The 18253-nt window shown below is 39.0% G+C and overlaps 1 protein-coding gene across 1 annotated transcript in view; it reads right to left on the bottom strand.

Moving 5' to 3' along the window:
- The window catches only part of dnai1.2 (dynein, axonemal, intermediate chain 1, paralog 2), a 35149-nt gene that overhangs the window by 16392 nt on the left and 504 nt on the right, over positions 1-18253 (bottom strand). The window contains exons 2-14 of the mRNA XM_082140470.1: positions 18073-18144; positions 17880-17975; positions 17690-17770; positions 17339-17584; positions 17049-17108; positions 16781-16909; positions 16562-16646; positions 16317-16434; positions 16171-16214; positions 15837-16084; positions 14250-14339; positions 14084-14165; positions 7534-7610 (exon numbers count right to left, since the gene is read on the bottom strand). Of these exons, the coding sequence (XP_081996596.1) occupies positions 7534-7610; positions 14084-14165; positions 14250-14339; positions 15837-16084; positions 16171-16214; positions 16317-16434; positions 16562-16646; positions 16781-16909; positions 17049-17108; positions 17339-17584; positions 17690-17770; positions 17880-17975; positions 18073-18144 (1428 nt within the window). The remainder of the gene's footprint in view (positions 1-7533; positions 7611-14083; positions 14166-14249; positions 14340-15836; positions 16085-16170; positions 16215-16316; positions 16435-16561; positions 16647-16780; positions 16910-17048; positions 17109-17338; positions 17585-17689; positions 17771-17879; positions 17976-18072; positions 18145-18253) is intronic.

The following is an 18253-nucleotide window of genomic DNA, read 5'->3' as shown; positions in this document are numbered from 1 at the left end:
ACAGTGGGACACTTGCAGAAGTAGTGACATTAAAAATAATTTTTCTTTAAAACATCAGTGAATCCACAGTGACTTAGATTAGATTTAGATTAAAACTAGCTCACCTTTACACCATCTGGAATTTTTTTTGTTTCTGGTTTACTTGGCTTGCTTATTGTAGCCCATCATATCCGAAGATGAATCTTTTATCTCTTCTTTCAAGGCTATCATTTGAGTTGCACCAGTCCAATTGGAGATGCACATTATTTACTGCATTGCGGTGCAAATATGGCCTAACCTTGTGTTGGCAGGCAAAAGATCTAAGCATGTTTTAACATTCTTTTTTGTATAGTATCTCCTTTAGTGGAGAAGTATACCATCACAACAGCTGGCATGATCAGCAGCAGTACTTTCTTTGGGTTTTGGATTCAACTTCTATTTCTTAAACAATGTTTTCTGCTTTTTCTGACCATCTGCCAAGCGCCAACCATAATGTAATTGGCCATACATTTCTTAGTAAATCATGATACTTCCTAACAATATACCCAAACCAGAGCAGTTGTTGCTGTTTTACAATGGCCTCTAAAAGTTTTGGCAGTGACATAAATTGTGTGTTTTGCCAAGTTTGCATCTTCAGTTGTGTGCATCAAAAAGGCCTCACATGCAAGGAAATTGCTGCAAAGAATATTGCACCTTAAAGAACGTTGCTGCAAAGAATATTGCACTCATCAAGAACTTCAAGGAGAGAGGTTCAACTGCAGTGAGGAAGGCGTCTGAACGTCATAGGGCCCTATTTTAACTATCTAAGTGCATCTAAAGTGCAGGTCGCAATTGCACTTAGGGCGAGTCCAAATCCACTTTTGCTAATTTAACGACAAGAAAAATGTTGCACGCGCGGCGCATGGTTTAAAAGGGTTATCCCTATTCTCTTAATGAGTAATGGGTGTATTTTGGGCGTAACGTGAAATAAACCAACCAGAGTATCATCTCCCATTCCCTTTAAAAGACAGTTGCGCTCGCGCCTTGGCGGATTGCTATTTACATGGAAAAATTTGCAGACTGAACGCAAACGGATCTGTTCGTGGACGAGGTTAGAGCGCGCAAGCAGACTATCTACGGGACAAGCCAAATTCCACCATATCTTTATGTACACAATATTAATCTTTTACATTGTAATCCTTTTATTTTTAATATTTGGCTAGTTTGTGTTTTGTGCACATTACTAACACGCTCTTTAAATAACAAAAAAATATTGCGATAACCTGATTAGATCAGGTTTTTGTTGGTCAATGGCGCAGTCTATTTCAGTGGCCTCAAAATAGCATTGCGCCAACAATGTGCCTGAACACACCTCATTTTCAGACCAGCATGGGCGCATAAATAGGCGCAAATGCATTTGCTATTTAAACAACGTGGCGCAGGACATGAAAATGATAACTGCGTTGGGCTGAAACTAGCAAAAAACACTTGCGTCGTGCTTGGCTAGGGCCCCTAGAGTGTCCAGCAGGAACAAGAATCGTCTCCTCACGAGGTTTCAGCAACCAAATTGTGTCACCACCAGTGTAGAGCTTGCTCAGTATTAGTAGCAGGTGGGTGTGAGTGCATCTGCATGCACAGTGAGGTGAAGACTTTTGGACAACAGTCTGGTGTCAAGAAGGGCAGCTAACTTCTCTACAAGACAAAAATCAAGGATAAACTGAAATTCTGCAGAAGTACTAGGATTGGACAGCAGACAACTGGTGCAAAGATATTTTCTCTGATGAAGGCCCCGTCCGACTGTTTGGGACATCTGGAAAAAATCGATTGTCCAGAGAAGAAAAGGTGAATTCTACCATGAGTCCAGTGTCATCCCAACAGTGAATTAGAATTAGTGACCATCCGTGTGTGGGGTTGCTTTTCATCCAAGGGAGTGCTGGGCTCTTAATTCCATAGAGCAGGGGTTTTCAAACTGTGGGTCGCAGAGTGGGAAAAGTTGGGTCGCGCAAAGTCTCTTGGCTGCAGCTAAATTTACGTTTCAGTGATTGACACACACACAAACAGTTGAGGTTTTAGCCCTAGTCTAGGGCTGCATGATATACCAACATTAAATAGAAATTGTGATATTGCTATTACAAAGGCAGTGATTTAATTATGAGCTGCGTGTTTTGAGACACAGGTGTGCGTAGGGTTGCCAACTTTCTGAAATGGAAATAAGGAACGGGGGTTGGGAGATTCAGATCCACGGTGACATGCCCCCATGGAAGAAAATTTAGGCTATAAAGGCTATCATGATCATTTTGCCAACAATGAACCATGGATTTGTTTAGTTTATAATACGTTTTATTTTTTACCTAAACAAATACAACATATAGCCTAACATTCAAAACTCATCGGCTTAGACTGCATTTGAAGAAAAATAAACACAACAGTTTTCTGTAGCCTTGTGCGAACTTATTCAATAGAATTAGACTTCTAGAATGTTCTTTCCAGTGCAAATTAAATTATTTTTAATTTAATTAGACAACATTTTAAGGAAGTGTAGTGCAAATATATTTATATAATTATACTTCCATTATAGTTAACTTTCTTTCCAGTGCAAAACAATAATACATAAAAAAACAGCTAATAAAGAAAATCTAAAATATTGCACTCAAATACTGCATTCAAACAATACAACACCTGTATGTATGCACATGGAAAATCTCACAGAAATAAATAAACCTTCAGACTAAGCACATTGTGCAGCTATTTTTTCCATGTGTACTTTTTTGATTTCTTTACAATGTCAGGCTAAACCTGTACTATCTCTTTTAATATAATCACTCTCTTATCAACTATATTTGAGTTTAAAAAATCCAGGAACCTTGACATCGCTCCCTCCTGTGCCCGGACAATCGGCCTTGTATTCATTGTCCCTCACGCATTCCAGCCACGGGCAGTCATTTTCCCATTCAATTCTATATGTTTGTGCTCTTTTCTTTTTCGCCGGCTGCTCGGAGGTAGTCATTTTTACATTTCCCGCTGTTGTCACTTGTCGTCATCGTTGCTACGATACGTGACTCACAATGACTCACAATGACTGAAACGACCAATTAAAAGGGCATTCTCTGATGATGTTCCAAGATGTTAAATTAGAAATTAGTATCTACCGCACCGTCGGTTTTTTTCTTATAGCCTACAATTGTCTTCGTTCATAGTCTGACATATATTAGAAGCTATGTGTCTGTCATGGATTTGCACTGAATTGATTCTCAAAAATACGGAACAAAGTGCGTTCCGTATCAGTTCAATACGGAACAAGACTTTTATGTGTCAAATACGGAACGATTCCGTATTATACGGAACGGTTGGCAACCCTAGGTGTGCGACTTGTAATAGCAGTGTTTTCAGGGTCTCAGAGTGACTCATTATTAAGTGGCTCTGTCCACATTTTTAATGAGAAGTAGAAGTAACTCCAATCACAATTAGTGTGTCGTTTCGTTCCTTCGTGTGCATTTGGCTACCTACAAACATGGAAACTGTCTATAAAAAGTATTTCACATGTACATGAAACCCTTCCGGTTCTACTCGCACCGCTCCAAACGGGATTCAAACTGGCGTTTTCCGGCATGGGAGGCGAGCGCACTGACAAGGATGGAAAATCGCAGCCTCTAGCGTCAGTCGCTAATGTGCCTCTTGAGGCCAGGGCAGGGAGGTTTACTTGCACAGCTCTTACTAGCTGGCCTCCATTACACTCACCCCCCTAAACCTTACTCCCATCCGGGTCACGGCACCAATGTAACCCATCCGGTTCTATTCGCACTGCTTCTTTTTGTAGCAGTAAATGAAGAGATGTCATATCGATCAAAAGTTCAGTATGGAGTACCACAAGGCTCAGTACTAGGGCCGTTGCTGTTCACTCTGTACATGCTGCCCTTAGGAGATGTCATTAGGAAGCATGGCATTAGTTTTCACTGTTATGCTGATGATACTCAGCTCTATATTTCTTCACACCCTGACGAAACTTACCAATTCACAAAATTAACGGAATGCATAGCTGACATTGGATGACTAGTAATTTCCTACTTTTTAATTCTGAAAAAACAGAGATTCTAATTATTGGACAAAAAACGTCCTCACGTAATAACCTAGAATACTGTCTAACACTTGATGTCTTCTCTGTCAAGTCTTCGTCGTCGGTTAGGAACCTGGGTGTGCTCTTTGATACCAATCTTTCATTTGAAAGTCACGTGTCTAGTATCTGTAAAACCGCATTTTTCCATCTTAAAAATATATCTAAATTACGTAATATACTCTCAATGACAAATGCGGAACAGTTAGTTCATGCGTTCTTGACATCAAGGCTAGATTATTGTAATGCTCTTATGAGTGGTTGCCCTGCACACTTAATAAACAAATTACAGCTGGTCCAAAACGCAGCAGCTCGAGTTCTTACCAGAACCAGGAAGTATGACCATATTAACCCCGTTCTGTCAACACTGCATTGGCTCCCTATTAAACATTGTATACATTTTTTTTAATTGCTGATTACTTACAAAGCACTAAATGGTTTAGCTCCGCAGTACTTGAGCAAGATTTTAACGCATTATAGTCCTTCACGTCTATTGCAATCTCAAAATTCCGGCCAGTTGAGAATAACTAAATTATCAAAATCGACTGCTGGCGGTAGATCCTTTTCTTATTTAGCACCAAAACTTTGGAACAGTCTTCCTAACATTGTCCGGGAAGCAGACACACTCTGTCAGTTCAAAGCTAGACTAAAAACACATCTCTTTGACCTAGCATACACATAACACATTATAGACTTCTATTATTCAATATTAGGCTGCATAGATTAGGTCAGCCGGAACCGGGAACACTTCCCAAAAATCCTGATTTACTCGTTACATCTTAAGAAGAATGGCGTCTCTACACTAATATTAGTCTCTCTGTTTATCCCGAGGTTTACTGCAGTCCGCCAGATCCAGGCCGTATCCAGATCTGATGAAGGACCTGCGCCTGGACGCGATGACAACGCAGTCCTAAAATGTCAACTAGTCTCTCCCCTGTGAAGGACACCTTCCCTTCCCTTTACCTCTGTACAAATGAAGCATTGTCGGGATAATTCCGGTTAACGTGGCTACGCGGAAGCGGTGAAAATTCTGTATTATAAATTTTAAGGCCAGACAGGTGGTTTGTTGAGGGTTGGTTTGTAGGGAAGGACTACACGCCTGCGCACATATATTCAAACGCACATACCTATAGACTGAACTCATAATATGCATATGTGCATGCCATCAGCGTTCTCACAGGTTCGTGTTTTTAAAATTTGCGTAGAGAGAACTTAAGAGTTTTCTGTTAAAACGGCGTTGTGTAAGTGGCCCCTAAGTTAATAACTAATGATCGTTGCGACGGAAGTGAATCAATCAAAACTCCCATCAATCAAAACTAACTTTAGCTGGACAATAACTTTATTCTAGAGCTGCTATAAAGCCAAAACAATCTCTGTTACTTTAATTTTCTATTATCACTGTAAAGCTGCTTTGAAACAATCTACATTGTTAAAAGCGCTATATAAATGAAGATGACTTGACTTGACTCCTAACGGGATTCAAACTGGCGTTTTCCGGCATGGGAGGCTAACAAGGATGGAAAATCACAGCATCTAGTGTGCCTCTTGAGGCCAGGGCAGAGAGGTTTACTCGCACAGCTCTTACTAGCTGGCCTCCATTACATACACACACAGAACGAGCATGAGAGCATTTTCTGCGCTGAACACCGCAATGATTTCAACAACACTCACAGCACAGATTATAGCAGATCATAACCAGACTGGAGTGAGCATGTTTCCAACTTAAATTTTAGTATCGAAATTTTACAGTTAAACTATATTTAAAAAAAGAATTTTTTTTATTAAATACTCGATTTCTGTCATATCAAACTTTTGATTAAAATTAAGCTTACAGTAATGTAAAAAAAAATTTATAATCTCAAATATTTTGGTGGGTCTTGAGATAGATTATACTAGTCTAGGTTGGTCCTGGAATGGAAGAGTTTGGGAACCCCTGCCATAAAGAATCTGTGGTCAATCCACAAAAAGTGAGTGGACAAGCAGAAGCCCACAAATTGTGATCAACTTCAAGCGATAATAAGGCAAGAATGGATCACCATCAATCAGAATTTGGCCCAGAAGCTGATATTCAGCATGCCAGAGCAAATTGCAGAGGATATAAAGATGAAGAATCAATACTGTAAATATTGACTTTTTTTTGCCAATAAAAGCTTTAAAAACGTATGAAATGCTTATCATTATTTTCCAGTATACCATAGAAACATGTGAAAAAATGATCTACAAATACTGACCTTTGCAAAACAAAATTTGTCACTGACAATACTTTTTGCCACGGCTGTACAACAGGACAGCAGGTTTTAGTAAGTATCAGAATACAGCAGAAAGCAACATCAGATAGCGTTCTGATAGTGAGTCGCTTTAGTTGACCTGTGCTGAACTGATTTTGTAGAGACATGACATTTTTATATGAAGGCCAAAAAGTAGAAAGTGCGCCTTGGTGCTTTGACCTTAAATCTCTCATTAAAGATGGGCATTGTGGGAATGTATGATAGCATAGTCTGCTTACAGACAGAGAAGGTCTGCTAATGTCAGGGAGAAGATAAATCATAAATCCTTCAGTGTCTGTATAGCTTTAAGGGCTTTTGCATTAGCATGCCACATAGAACCTTATTTCCGTAATTCATGCACATGGCAAATACCTCTGGTTTGATAAGTGGAATTAACAGAATTGTGTGTGTGTGTGTGTGTGTGTGTGTGTGTGTGTGTGTGTGTACCTACTTGATCATATTTCTGAGGCAAATTTGTACTCATAAGTGAACTAAATATGACAAAACCACCTTTTGGGGACATATTCATGTGTAAAAATAAATTAAAGTAATTTCCTTAATTTCCTAAGTCTTAAAAAAATTGTCAGAAAAGAAGAAATGCTAATTTTAAGGTTAGGGTGTGGGATAACGTTAGGTTATAGTATTTATAACTAACTGTATATACAAACAATAGAAGTCTATGGAATGTCCCCATTTAGATAGCTAATTAAACGTGTGTGAGTGTGTTTTGTAGAAGTGGAGGGATGTTGGAGTCAGTAGGAGTGACATTTAAAAGGAGAACATGTGTTTGCATGTGATGTTTGTAATTTAGAACAAAATAAGTCATCTGGCCTGTCAAAATGAATAGTTTGAATGATAGTCTACCCCTTGCCAGCAGAGTGAAAAATACAAATAAAGAAAGAGAGACAGAGACAGAATGTTATTAGCTGGTGCCGCCCGTTCTGCTGTGATAGCGGTGTAGAGACAGACAGCCAATAAGAACACTTCCTCTCTGTTTGAGGACAGGGGTATTATATAAACAGTGACGGCCCAGTGGGAGACAACCACCACAGACACAACAAGCTACTGTACTACTCCCAGATTCAAACACAGAAGAATAATGAGAGGACTCAAGACTGAAGATCTTCAAAGAACAAGATGTTCACAGTGCATTTGTTAATGCGGAATATACATGTATATGTATGGAATATAAATTACCTTGTGAATCTTTCCAGCTTCAGTGGCAACAAGAAAATGGTAGTCCTTTTGTTTATGAAAGTCCAAAGATGTTCCAGCTAGAACCACAAACAAAATATCTTCAGTGAGGATAATACATTAATGCATGCAATTTTTTTTACACCATTAGCACATCTATCTATAAATTACAGAAACGTCTGTCTGTGTGTGTGTGTGTGTGTGTGTGTGTGTGTGTGTGTGTGTGTGTGTGTGTGTGTGTGTGTGTGTGTGTGTGTGTGTGTGTGTGTGTGTGTGTGTGTGTGTGTGTGTGTATCTGTATGTCTGTTATTCGCATATCTCTCAAACCGTTAGTCCGATGGATTTTAAACTCGACAGGTGTCTTGCTACGGGCACGAGTAAGTGCAGTGCCAAGTTGGACGTTGTTTGGATTAGAAATGCTAAAGATATCGTTAAATATATCATTTTTAAAAGGTTGTGGTTTAAAAATAAACATTCTGACATTAGAGGGTTGTATCGGTCAAAGAAGCCCCAAGAAGGTTGTGGTTTAAAAATAAACATTCTGACATAAACACTTTGTCAGTTACACTGTTTACTTCTGAATATTATATTTTATTCACAGGCATCATTTGTAGTAGCCTATTCACAAACTGTTTGCTAAAGTGTAGCATTTTTTCGGAGTTCACTGTGTAGCCTGCTCCCTGAATCGCCGAGTTCACTGTGTAGCCTGCTCCCTGAATCGTCGAGTTCACTGTGTAGCCTGCTCCCTGAATCGTCGAGTTCACTGTGTAGCCTGCTCCCTGAATCGTTGAGTTCACTGTGTAGCCTGTTCCCTGAATCGTTGAGTTCACTGTGTAGCCTGCTCCCTGAATCGTCGAGTTCACTGTGTAGCCTGCTCCCTGAATCGTCGAGTTCACTGTGTAGCCTGCTCCCTGAATCGTTGAGTTCACTGTGTAGCCTGCTCCCTGAATCGTCGAGTTCACTGTGTAGCCTGCTCCCTGAATCGTTGAGTTCACTGTGTAGCCTGCTCCCTGAATCGTCGAGTTCACTGTGTAGCCTGCTGCCTGAATCGTCGCGTTTACTTCTGTATATTATATCTATCTGCATTATTTCGGAGTTCACTGTGTATTTGCTTTCTACCATGCACAAATAAAAATGTCACTGAACTTTTGCTGTGTAATTGTAACAGTGAGCACTCAAATACACCAAACCAACAATTACTAAAAACACACACAAAAACTGATTTTGCACGGGCACTTTGCACTGCTCCCTGAATCGACGCGCTTATTCATTTGTGGATGTTAACTGAATCTGTAAGTCAGCTATGCTGTTTACTTCTGAATATTATATTTCATTCTGGTACGCTTAACGTTATCGCTACTGTGTAATAGTAGCCTATGCTATTCACCAACTAAACATATCCTATTCAATGCGTTCACAGTCTCTTTCACGGGCACCAAACCAACAATTACTAAAAACACACACAAAAACTGATTTTGCACAGGCATTTTGCACTAGTCTATCTATAAATTACAGAAACGTCTGTCTGTCTGTGTGTGTGTGTCTGTATGTCTGTTATTCGCATATCTCTCAAACCGTTAGTCCGATGGATTTCAAACTCGACAGGTGTCTCACTACGGGCACGGGTAAGTGCAGTAACAAGTTTGAAGCACTTAGAAAGTTGTGGTTTAAAAATAAACATTCTGACATTAGAGGGTTGTATCGGTCAAAGAAGTCCCAAGAAGGTTTTGGTTTAAAAATAAACAATCTGACATAAACACTCTGTCAGCTACACTGTTTACTTCTGAATATTATTCACGGCCATCATTTGTAGTAACCTATTCACAAACTGTTTGCTCAAGAGGCATTTTTTCGGAGTTCACTGTGTAGCCTGCTCCCTGAATCGTCGAGTTCACTGTGTAGCCTGCTCCCTGAATCGTCGAGTTCACTGTGTAGCCTGCTCCCTGAATCATCGAGTTCACTGTGTAGCCTGCTCCCTGAATCGTCGAGTTCACTGTGTAGCCTGCTCCCTGAATCGTCGAGTTCACTGTGTAGCCTGCTCCCTGAATCGTCAAGTTCACTGTGTAGCCTGTTCCCTGAATCGTCAAGTTCACTGTGTAGCCTGCTCCCTGAATCGTCGAGTTCACTGTGTAGCCTGCTCCCTGAATCGTCGAGTTCACTGTGTAGCCCGCTCCCTGAATCGTCGCGCTTATTCATTTGTGGATGTTAACTGAATCTGTAAGTCAGCTACACTGTTTACTTCTGTATATTATATCTACGTCTGTCTGTCAGTCTGTACGTCTGTTATTCGCATATCTCTCGAACCGTTAGTCCGATGGATTTCAAACTTGACAGGTGTCTCGCTACGGGCACGAGTAAGTGCAGTGCCAAGTTCGACGTTGTTTGGATTAGAAATGCAAAAGATATCGTTAAATATATCGGTAAAAGAAGTACTTAGAAAGTTGTGGTTTAAAAATAAACATTCTGACATTAGAGGGTTGTATCGGTCAAAGAAGCCCCAAGAAGGTTGTGGTTTAAAAATAAACAATCTGACATAAACACTCTGTCAGCTACACTGTTTACTTCTGAATATTATATTTTATTCACGGCCATCATTTGTAGTAACCTACATGTATTCACAAACTGTTTGCTCAAGCGCCATTTTTTCGGGAGTTCACTCTGTAGCCTGCTCCCTGAATCGTCGAGTTCACTGTGTAGCCTGCTCCCTGAATCGTCGAGTTCACTCTGTAGCCTGCTCCCTGAATCGTCGAGTTCACTGTGTAGCCTGCTCCCTGAATCGTCGCGCTTATTCATTTGTGGATGTTAACTGAATCTGTAAGTCAGCTACACTGTTTACCTCTGTATATTATATCTATCTATAAATTACGGGAACGTCTTTCTGTCTGTGTGTGTGTGTGTGTTATCCGCGTATCTCTCGAACCGTTAGTCCGATGGATTTCATACTTAACAGGTGTCTTTCTATGGGCATGAGTAAGTGCAGTGCCAAGTTTGACGTTGTTTGGATTAGAAATGCAAAAGATATTGGTAAATATGTATCGTAAAAGAAGCACAAACTGGCTTTTGCTGCTCTAGCCGCTGGCCACTCCCCTTCTCACACTGCACACTGAGTGAGCACAGCCCAGGACCAGAGACAGAGAGGGTTGAAGAAAGCAGCGGAGCTTAAGTAGCGTTTTCTCTGAGTTCACTGTGTAGCCTGCTCCCTGAATCGTGTAGTTCAATTTTCCACATTTATTGTATGTCATTATGCAAAAGATATCATTAAATATATCGGTAAAAGAAGCACTTAGAAGGTTGTGGTTTAAAAATAAACATTCTGACATTAGAGGGTTGTATCGGTCAAAGAAGCCCCAAGAAGGTTGTGGTTTAAAAATAAACATTCTGACATAAACACTCTGTCAGCTACACTGTTTACTTCTGAATATTATATTTTATTCACGGCCATCATTTGTAGTAACCTATTCACAAACTGTTTGCTAAAGTGTAGCATTTTTTCGGAGTTCACTGTGTAGCCTGCTCCCTGAATCGTCGAGTTCACTGTGTAGCCTGCTCCCTGAATCGTCGAGTTTACTGTGTAGCCTGCTCCCTGAATCGTCGAGTTCACTGTGTAGCCTGCTCCCTGAATCGTCGAGTTTACTGTGTAGCCTGCTCCCTGAATCGTCGAGTTCACTGTGTAGCCTGCTCCCTGAATCGTCGAGTTCACTGTGTAGCCTGCTCCCTGAATCGTCGAGTTCACTGTGTAGCCTGCTCCCTGAATCATCGAGTTCACTGTGTAGCCTGCTCCCTGAATCGTTGAGTTCACTGTGTAGCCTGCTCCCTGAATCATCGAGTTCACTGTGTAGCCTGCTCCCTGAATCGTTGAGTTCACTGTGTAGCCTGCTCCCTGAATCGTTGAGTTCACTGTGTAGCCCGCTCCCTGAATCGTCGTGCTTAATCATTTGTGGATGTTAACTGAATCTGTAAGTCACCTACGCTGTTTACGTAAGGAATAATTGACGACAGGCCGTTGAATTATTAGAAAAATAATGCACACCCGAGGTGGTAATGCGGTCACGACGCGAAGCGGAGTGGCCGTTACACCTCGGGTGTGCATTATTTTTCTAATAATTCAACGGCCTGAAGTCAATTATTCCGCTTATACTACAGTTACCACACCTCGAAACATTTGTTCAGATTTTGTATTTCAAGACGTTTGTAAAGTTTTTGTCATTAAAACGCTCTTGTATGTAGGACTAATTTCTTACGCATCTAATCCCATGCCTCCGTTGCTAATTCCAAAACGTCATTTCAGAGTTAGTAACGGAGGTTTGAGCCACTAATGCTGGGGACACACGACTAGCTGACACATTCTCTGACTGTTTTCATCGACTGCAGCAGATTTTAAACACCGACTTTGAACACAGACTGAACGCGCTGAACACGCGTTTGGTCATGATCAGTCATAAGTATCAAATTACATTCATAACCGGCCTTAAAGTGTGTTCCCGGCTTTATGCAGTTATTAATGCAGTTATTAGAGAGAGATGTTGCAATAATGAGACAGAAAAGCATGTGCGTCAATATTATTATTTATTAATTAATTCAATTCGTTTTAATTAATTCGTTAATTCTTTTTTTTATTTTTTATTATTGACAGATGACAGTAGACTAGCCAAATAAATGAAACCCAAAGCCCTTTTAACAAGTAGGCCTATCAATAATTATTTATTTGTTAAATTATCTGCAATAAAAATCCGTGCTGCAGGACTATCCATTTATTTAGCCTATATTCAGTTTAATTTTCTATTGATTATAGATAGGACTTTATAGTTTATTTATTCAAATTAAACTGCATGTTTCTATTGATTGTGAAGCTAGACGTTGAAAATTGCAGATCAAGCGCACGGGGCGAAATGCTTTTTCTTGTTATGAATTGTATCCTATTTTCCGTTATTACAGTTGACTACGCGAAGTGATATGGAACTGTAATGCGGTCAAGACCTGCCTGGAACTACTTTAGCCGTGCGTTTCCCTGAAAATAATGCACACCTTAGAACGTTCGTCAACCAATCAGATTCAAGCATTCAACGGCCCTGTAGTATAATTCTGTATATTATATCTATCTATAAATTACGGGAACGTCTTTCTGTCTGTGTGTGTGTGTGTGTGTGTGTGTGTTATTTGCATATCTCTCGAACCGTTAGTCCGATGGATTTCAAACTTGACAGGTGTCTTGCTACGGGCATGAGTAAGTGTAGTGCCAAGTTTGACGTTGTTTGGATTAGAAATGCCAAAGATATTGGTAAATATATATCGGTAAAAGAAGCACACACTGGCTTTTGCTGCTCTAGCCGCTGGCCACTCCCCTTCTCACACTGCACACTGAGTGAGCACAGCCCAGGACCAGAGACAGAGAGGGTCGAAGAAAGCAGCGGAGCTTAAGTAGCGTTTTCTCTGAGTTCACTGTGTAGCCTGCTCCCTGAATCGTGTAGTTCAATTTTCCACATTTATTGTATGTCATTATGTCAGTATCAGTATTTGCTTTCAACCATGCACAAATAAAAATGTCACTGAACTTTTGCTGTGTAATTGTAACAGTGAGCACTCAAATACACCAAACCAACAATTACTAAAAACACACACAAAAACTGATTTTGCACGGGCACTTTGCACTGCTCCCTGAATCGACGCGCTTATTCATTTGTGGATGTTAACTGAATCTGTAAGTCAGCTATGCTGTTTATTTCTGAATATTATATTTCATTCTGGTGTGCTTAACGTTATTGCTACTGTGTAATAGTAGCCTATGCTATTCACCAACTAAACATATCCTATTCAATGCGTTCACAGTCTCTTTCACGTGCATCATTTGTAGTAGCCTATTCACAAACTGTTTGCTCAAGCATAGCGTTTTCTCGGAGTTCACTGTGTGCTTTCTACCATGCACAAATAAAAATGTCACTGAACTTTTGCTGTGTAATTGTAACAATGAGCACTCAAACACACCAAACCAACAATTACTAAAAACACACACAAAAACTGATTTTGCAAAGGCATTTTGCACTAGTTTATTCAATTCGCCATTTTAACAGTTTCTTTCTGTTCTGTCTGATTTCTAAAAAACAATCTGAAAATAAATGGAACTGACGAGAAGCTAAAACCAGATTCAAACATTTAACTTAAGTAATTTACATTCTTTTCATGGTGAAATTGAATTATTATCTCAACAGGTGAAATATCACGAAGAATGAAGCACTGTCATACAAAATGTAAATGCTAATGTGCAGGCCGGTGGGAAAAACATTTTTACATCTAATATTATGTGCATAAAATTAGTGAATTATTGCTGATTTCTGTGTCTGTGATTACATTTCTTGTACTAAACTGTAAATATAGTCACAGCTGAAGGGGTTGAAGGCACAACATATAGCACAGCCTTTGTCCTTATACTGAGAGAAAACCCCACTCACATCATCATCACATTTTTTTATCAACATAATTGTGCTCAAATTGGTTTATTTAATGTATTAAATACTTAAAAGGTGTAATGTCTGACCAGTGGTAATGTGGTTCATACCTGTAGAAATGACATCCTTAAGGTCATCAGGAACTTTGTCCGTGGCTGGGAGTTTGATGATGTCTGTGAAGACTAGTTCATGCTGAAGTCCAAATGATTGGCATCAATTAACCTCTTACAATAATGACTTGTTTTAGAATCAACTATTAGATATTTCCTTCTGTACCTTTACCAGAGTCCAAGACACCACTCGTCCATCAGTGGACACAGAGATGAAGTTGTGATTACTGTCCAAATCGTCTTTCTGCCACTTCACCTATAATGAAGACAATGAAACACAAAAACGATATCCCACAACAAGCGCTGGATAAAAATCTGTATCTATTTTTAAGTGCACTACCATTCAAAAGTTTGGGGTCGGTAAGATATTTTATTGTTTTTGAAAGAAGCCTCTTATGCTCACCAAGGCTATATTTATTTAATAAAAAATAAAAAAGTAAAACAATAATAATAAGAAATTATGAAAAATATGAAACAGCCATTAATAGCCACTATTCCAGTCTCCAGCATCACATGATTCTTCTGAAATCATTTTAATATACTGATTTGGTGGAAATATACTTAATGTTGGAAACAATTGTACTACTTAATATTTTTGTGGAAGTATTCTTTGATGAATTGAAAGTTCAAAATAATCTGTCAGAGAAAAAAAATCTAACTGATCCTAAACATTTGAACAGTAGCTTTAAAAATAGTGTATATTATGTAACCATTATGCAACCATAAATGGGCAATTCCATGCAAAGGTCACCCTTACCATGAAAATTAAAAATTAGACACACACAAACAGACATGTTCTTAAAATGTTCACCTTAGGTCTATACTTATTGTATGTAACCATACTCATTATATTATTTATAGATATTTGCTGTTTTGTTACATCATATACTGTATAAGGTGTGAGCCAATACAAGCAGTTTTTAAAATGACTGTGTTCTACTGTTTGCAAAAAAGGGAATAGATAGTTTTCAACAAAATTGTATCATTTGGCAATTTCCTGATTAACAAGAGTACGACAGAGCATTGTGTACACTTAGCGTTAACAGCAAAGCTCTATAAGCCTATTGTTAAATGTGTCTGTGAATTCCAGGGCCAAGTAACTTCCATAACGTTTTAGAGGATAAGGTTATGCTACACATACAATGTTGATGCAAAAATGTCCAAACGTTTCAGTGCAATGTTTACTTTTAAATGTAACTTGTGTATAAATGTAACATGCAATGAAAATGTTGTGCCCTTTTGTTACTTGTAAACACTTTAATTTTACATTAAGGGCGTGTTGTTACAGACGTAACATTACATTAAAGAAAATTCTAAAATCAAAGAAAATTCTTACAAAGAAAATTCTAAAATCAAACCCACATCTGATATTCAAAATGTAGTATGCTGAATTGTATATAAAAGGGACATTTTTAAAAATATTATTTAGTGTAAAATTCAATCTGAAGAGTATATTAAAATTTGCAGTTTGATATTTATTTGTTTATTTGTGGCACAAGTCAAGTCGAGTGCACTTATTTTTCTGGCTGTGTACGATTTTGGTAAATATAGGTCATCCAGGATTTCTATGCATTCAGAAAATGTGCACACTACACAGTATACAATACTGCACTGGATATAACAGAACAAGTAAGAATAGTATTCTATTCTGACCATTATATTGAATATACAGCTCCATTGTCATTTCATACTATGATGAATAATGATGGTTTACTGATATTATTTTACCCATGACATATATCCTCATCCATACCTGCATCACAGCGCCTCTGTGTTTCCCGGAGCTGGCTGTGCTGTTATAAATGGGCTGATCACTCTTTTTCTTCAGGTTGTACACTGCAACACAACCGTCATGCAAACCCACAGCCACTAGGTAGGACAGTTGTGCATGGATGTCTACACACATTACGCCTGAGGTTGTGTTGAAGATGAATTCTGGGTAACTGGAGTTCTTCAGGGTGTAAAAGAGAAGCATGCCACGCTCCTCTTGGGTAAATTCATCTTGAGGGGTAAGATAAAACACATTTCTATTGCTTACAAATGATTACTTGTCTAAGGTTTACTTTCAAAGTAAATAGTAAACTTACATGACCCAAGACCAACAGCGAACAAATCACTGTATTTAGGATTCCTAGAAATAAACAAATACAGATGTCATTAAAAGAAGTGCTTTTTATTTTACTCAAAAAACACTAAATGGCTGCATTTCGTTTTAATAAAGTATGAAACTCACCAGCAGAGGGCAGTCACAGACAGTCCTTTAGCTTTATCATACTGGAGTTTCCACAGCGGGAGAAGAGTGCCCTTCTCTCCTCGAAATTCATCAGCTGCATCCTCAAAGTACATGAAATCTGAGATTTGGATATAAGCTGTTTACATCAGAAAATTGCTCTCTTTTTGAACACTTTTTAATATCTGTCGATCTGTCAGATATCCACAATAAAGGGCAGAAGTAAAAATAAATCTTTTCATAATTACCTTGTGCAACCTCATCAAATATATTCTGATTCACCATACGCTCAATGATCTTGGCCGCATGAGCTAGTTGGGTTATGTCATCACTCTATAAGCACAACATGTTTCCCCCCCCCCTTTAACTCAATCCTTCAAACAAATCAATCACACTATTAAACTAAATAAACATGTAATTTTCTTGATTACTGTGTATGTACTTGGTTACAATCTGTGTCTAGCTACCTGAGTCTCTGCTTGAATCATTTTCTTCTTGCTTTTGTCCTCCTCCTTATTTAGGACCTGGCCTTCTTGCTTCTCTTTACTTTTCTCTCGCCTCTTAAGTTCCTCAACGTAAAAGTCATAGATCTCCCACTGCAGAAAAAGCAGTGTTTGCTGATATTTTACAAATCGGTATTCACCGTAATATAAACATAGAGCTGGTTTACTGCAGGTGTCAGCACAAAAAAAGTTGCTCAAAATCATTTACCAGCAAAGGCAAAGATTTTCTCACCTGATTGGCTGTAGCCGAGAAGTTTGCACGAGGAGGAGGCTCTGTTTGACAACTTATATCCTGCAAAACATAATTTTGATAAAAAAAAAAATAAAAAAAAACAGTGGCTTTTGCATAAACTGAAAATGTAGAAACCCTAACAAAGTCTTTCTATAGTCTATGAGCAATCCCCATTTTGCCCTTGTAAAACCTGTACAGCAAATCATTTTTGATAAAAAACCATCTACTAAATGACTACATGGTAATAAGCAGATGGCATATATAAAAGTTCAGTAACGTAACCCTCTCACTCTTGGAGGGTTGTTTAGTGTCTGAGAGGCTCTCTCGTTGAAGTTGAACTGGTTGGTGAGTTTCCGCTCTTTGTCTCCAGCTTTGGCCACATTGTCTAGCTTCTCGGCTCCTTTGCCATCATCCCTTTCAGCTTGTTTAGCCATCAATCTCCGACCTTCATCAGATTCCTTGTGAACAAGATTGCCTTCTAGTTCAAAGTGAATAGCCATCTGATCTACAAAGATGATAGGTTTATAGCAACCCTCCTGAAAAGACAACAGATTTTAGTGATTTGTTAGGCTGATGACTAGAAATCATCATGATTAAGGATCACAATTTCAAAAAGTTGTAGAGATGCAGCAGTATTTTACTTTGAAACCGTATCTGACAACATTCTGTGGAGCATTTGGATTGTTTGCTGTTAGTACTCTGGTAATCTCTTCATTGAGCTCCTTATGAACACAAGAAACAGAAACATGTATAAATAATTATCCCAACATCACTATAATGTGACATCATGTTGGCAGGGTCAGACCACAGGTCCTCTCCAGGTTTACACACTTCCTCAGTTAAGTCCAGCTGGTCCGGAGGCTTCACAAGAGTCTTCCCTGGCATCCATTCTTCTCCTTCAGCTGTGTCTGTAGCTTCCTCCTCATCCTACATGACAAAAGAGGTTTGAAAGCCCAATATCCTTTTGAAAGATATGTGACAACGAATTCAGTTCTACATGGATAAAAAGTGATTCGAAAGCTACCTTCTTCTTTCCAGTTGCTTTGACAACCTTTGCCACAGGTGCCTTTGGCTGGGTGTTGTTAACATTTGTTGCCTGCATTTTAAGAGAGAAAATATCAACCTTATGGTCTTGACACCAGTGCATAGATGTTGGCTTAAGCCTAGCCCAAAGGTTTAAAATGAAAATGTTAAAGTTATAGATA

This window comes from Leuciscus leuciscus (assembly GCF_965113295.1).
Source record: "Leuciscus leuciscus genome assembly, chromosome: 16".
In the NCBI taxonomy this organism is placed as follows: Eukaryota; Metazoa; Chordata; class Actinopteri; order Cypriniformes; family Leuciscidae; genus Leuciscus; species Leuciscus leuciscus.
This window is presented reverse-complemented; position numbering and strand designations above follow the sequence as displayed.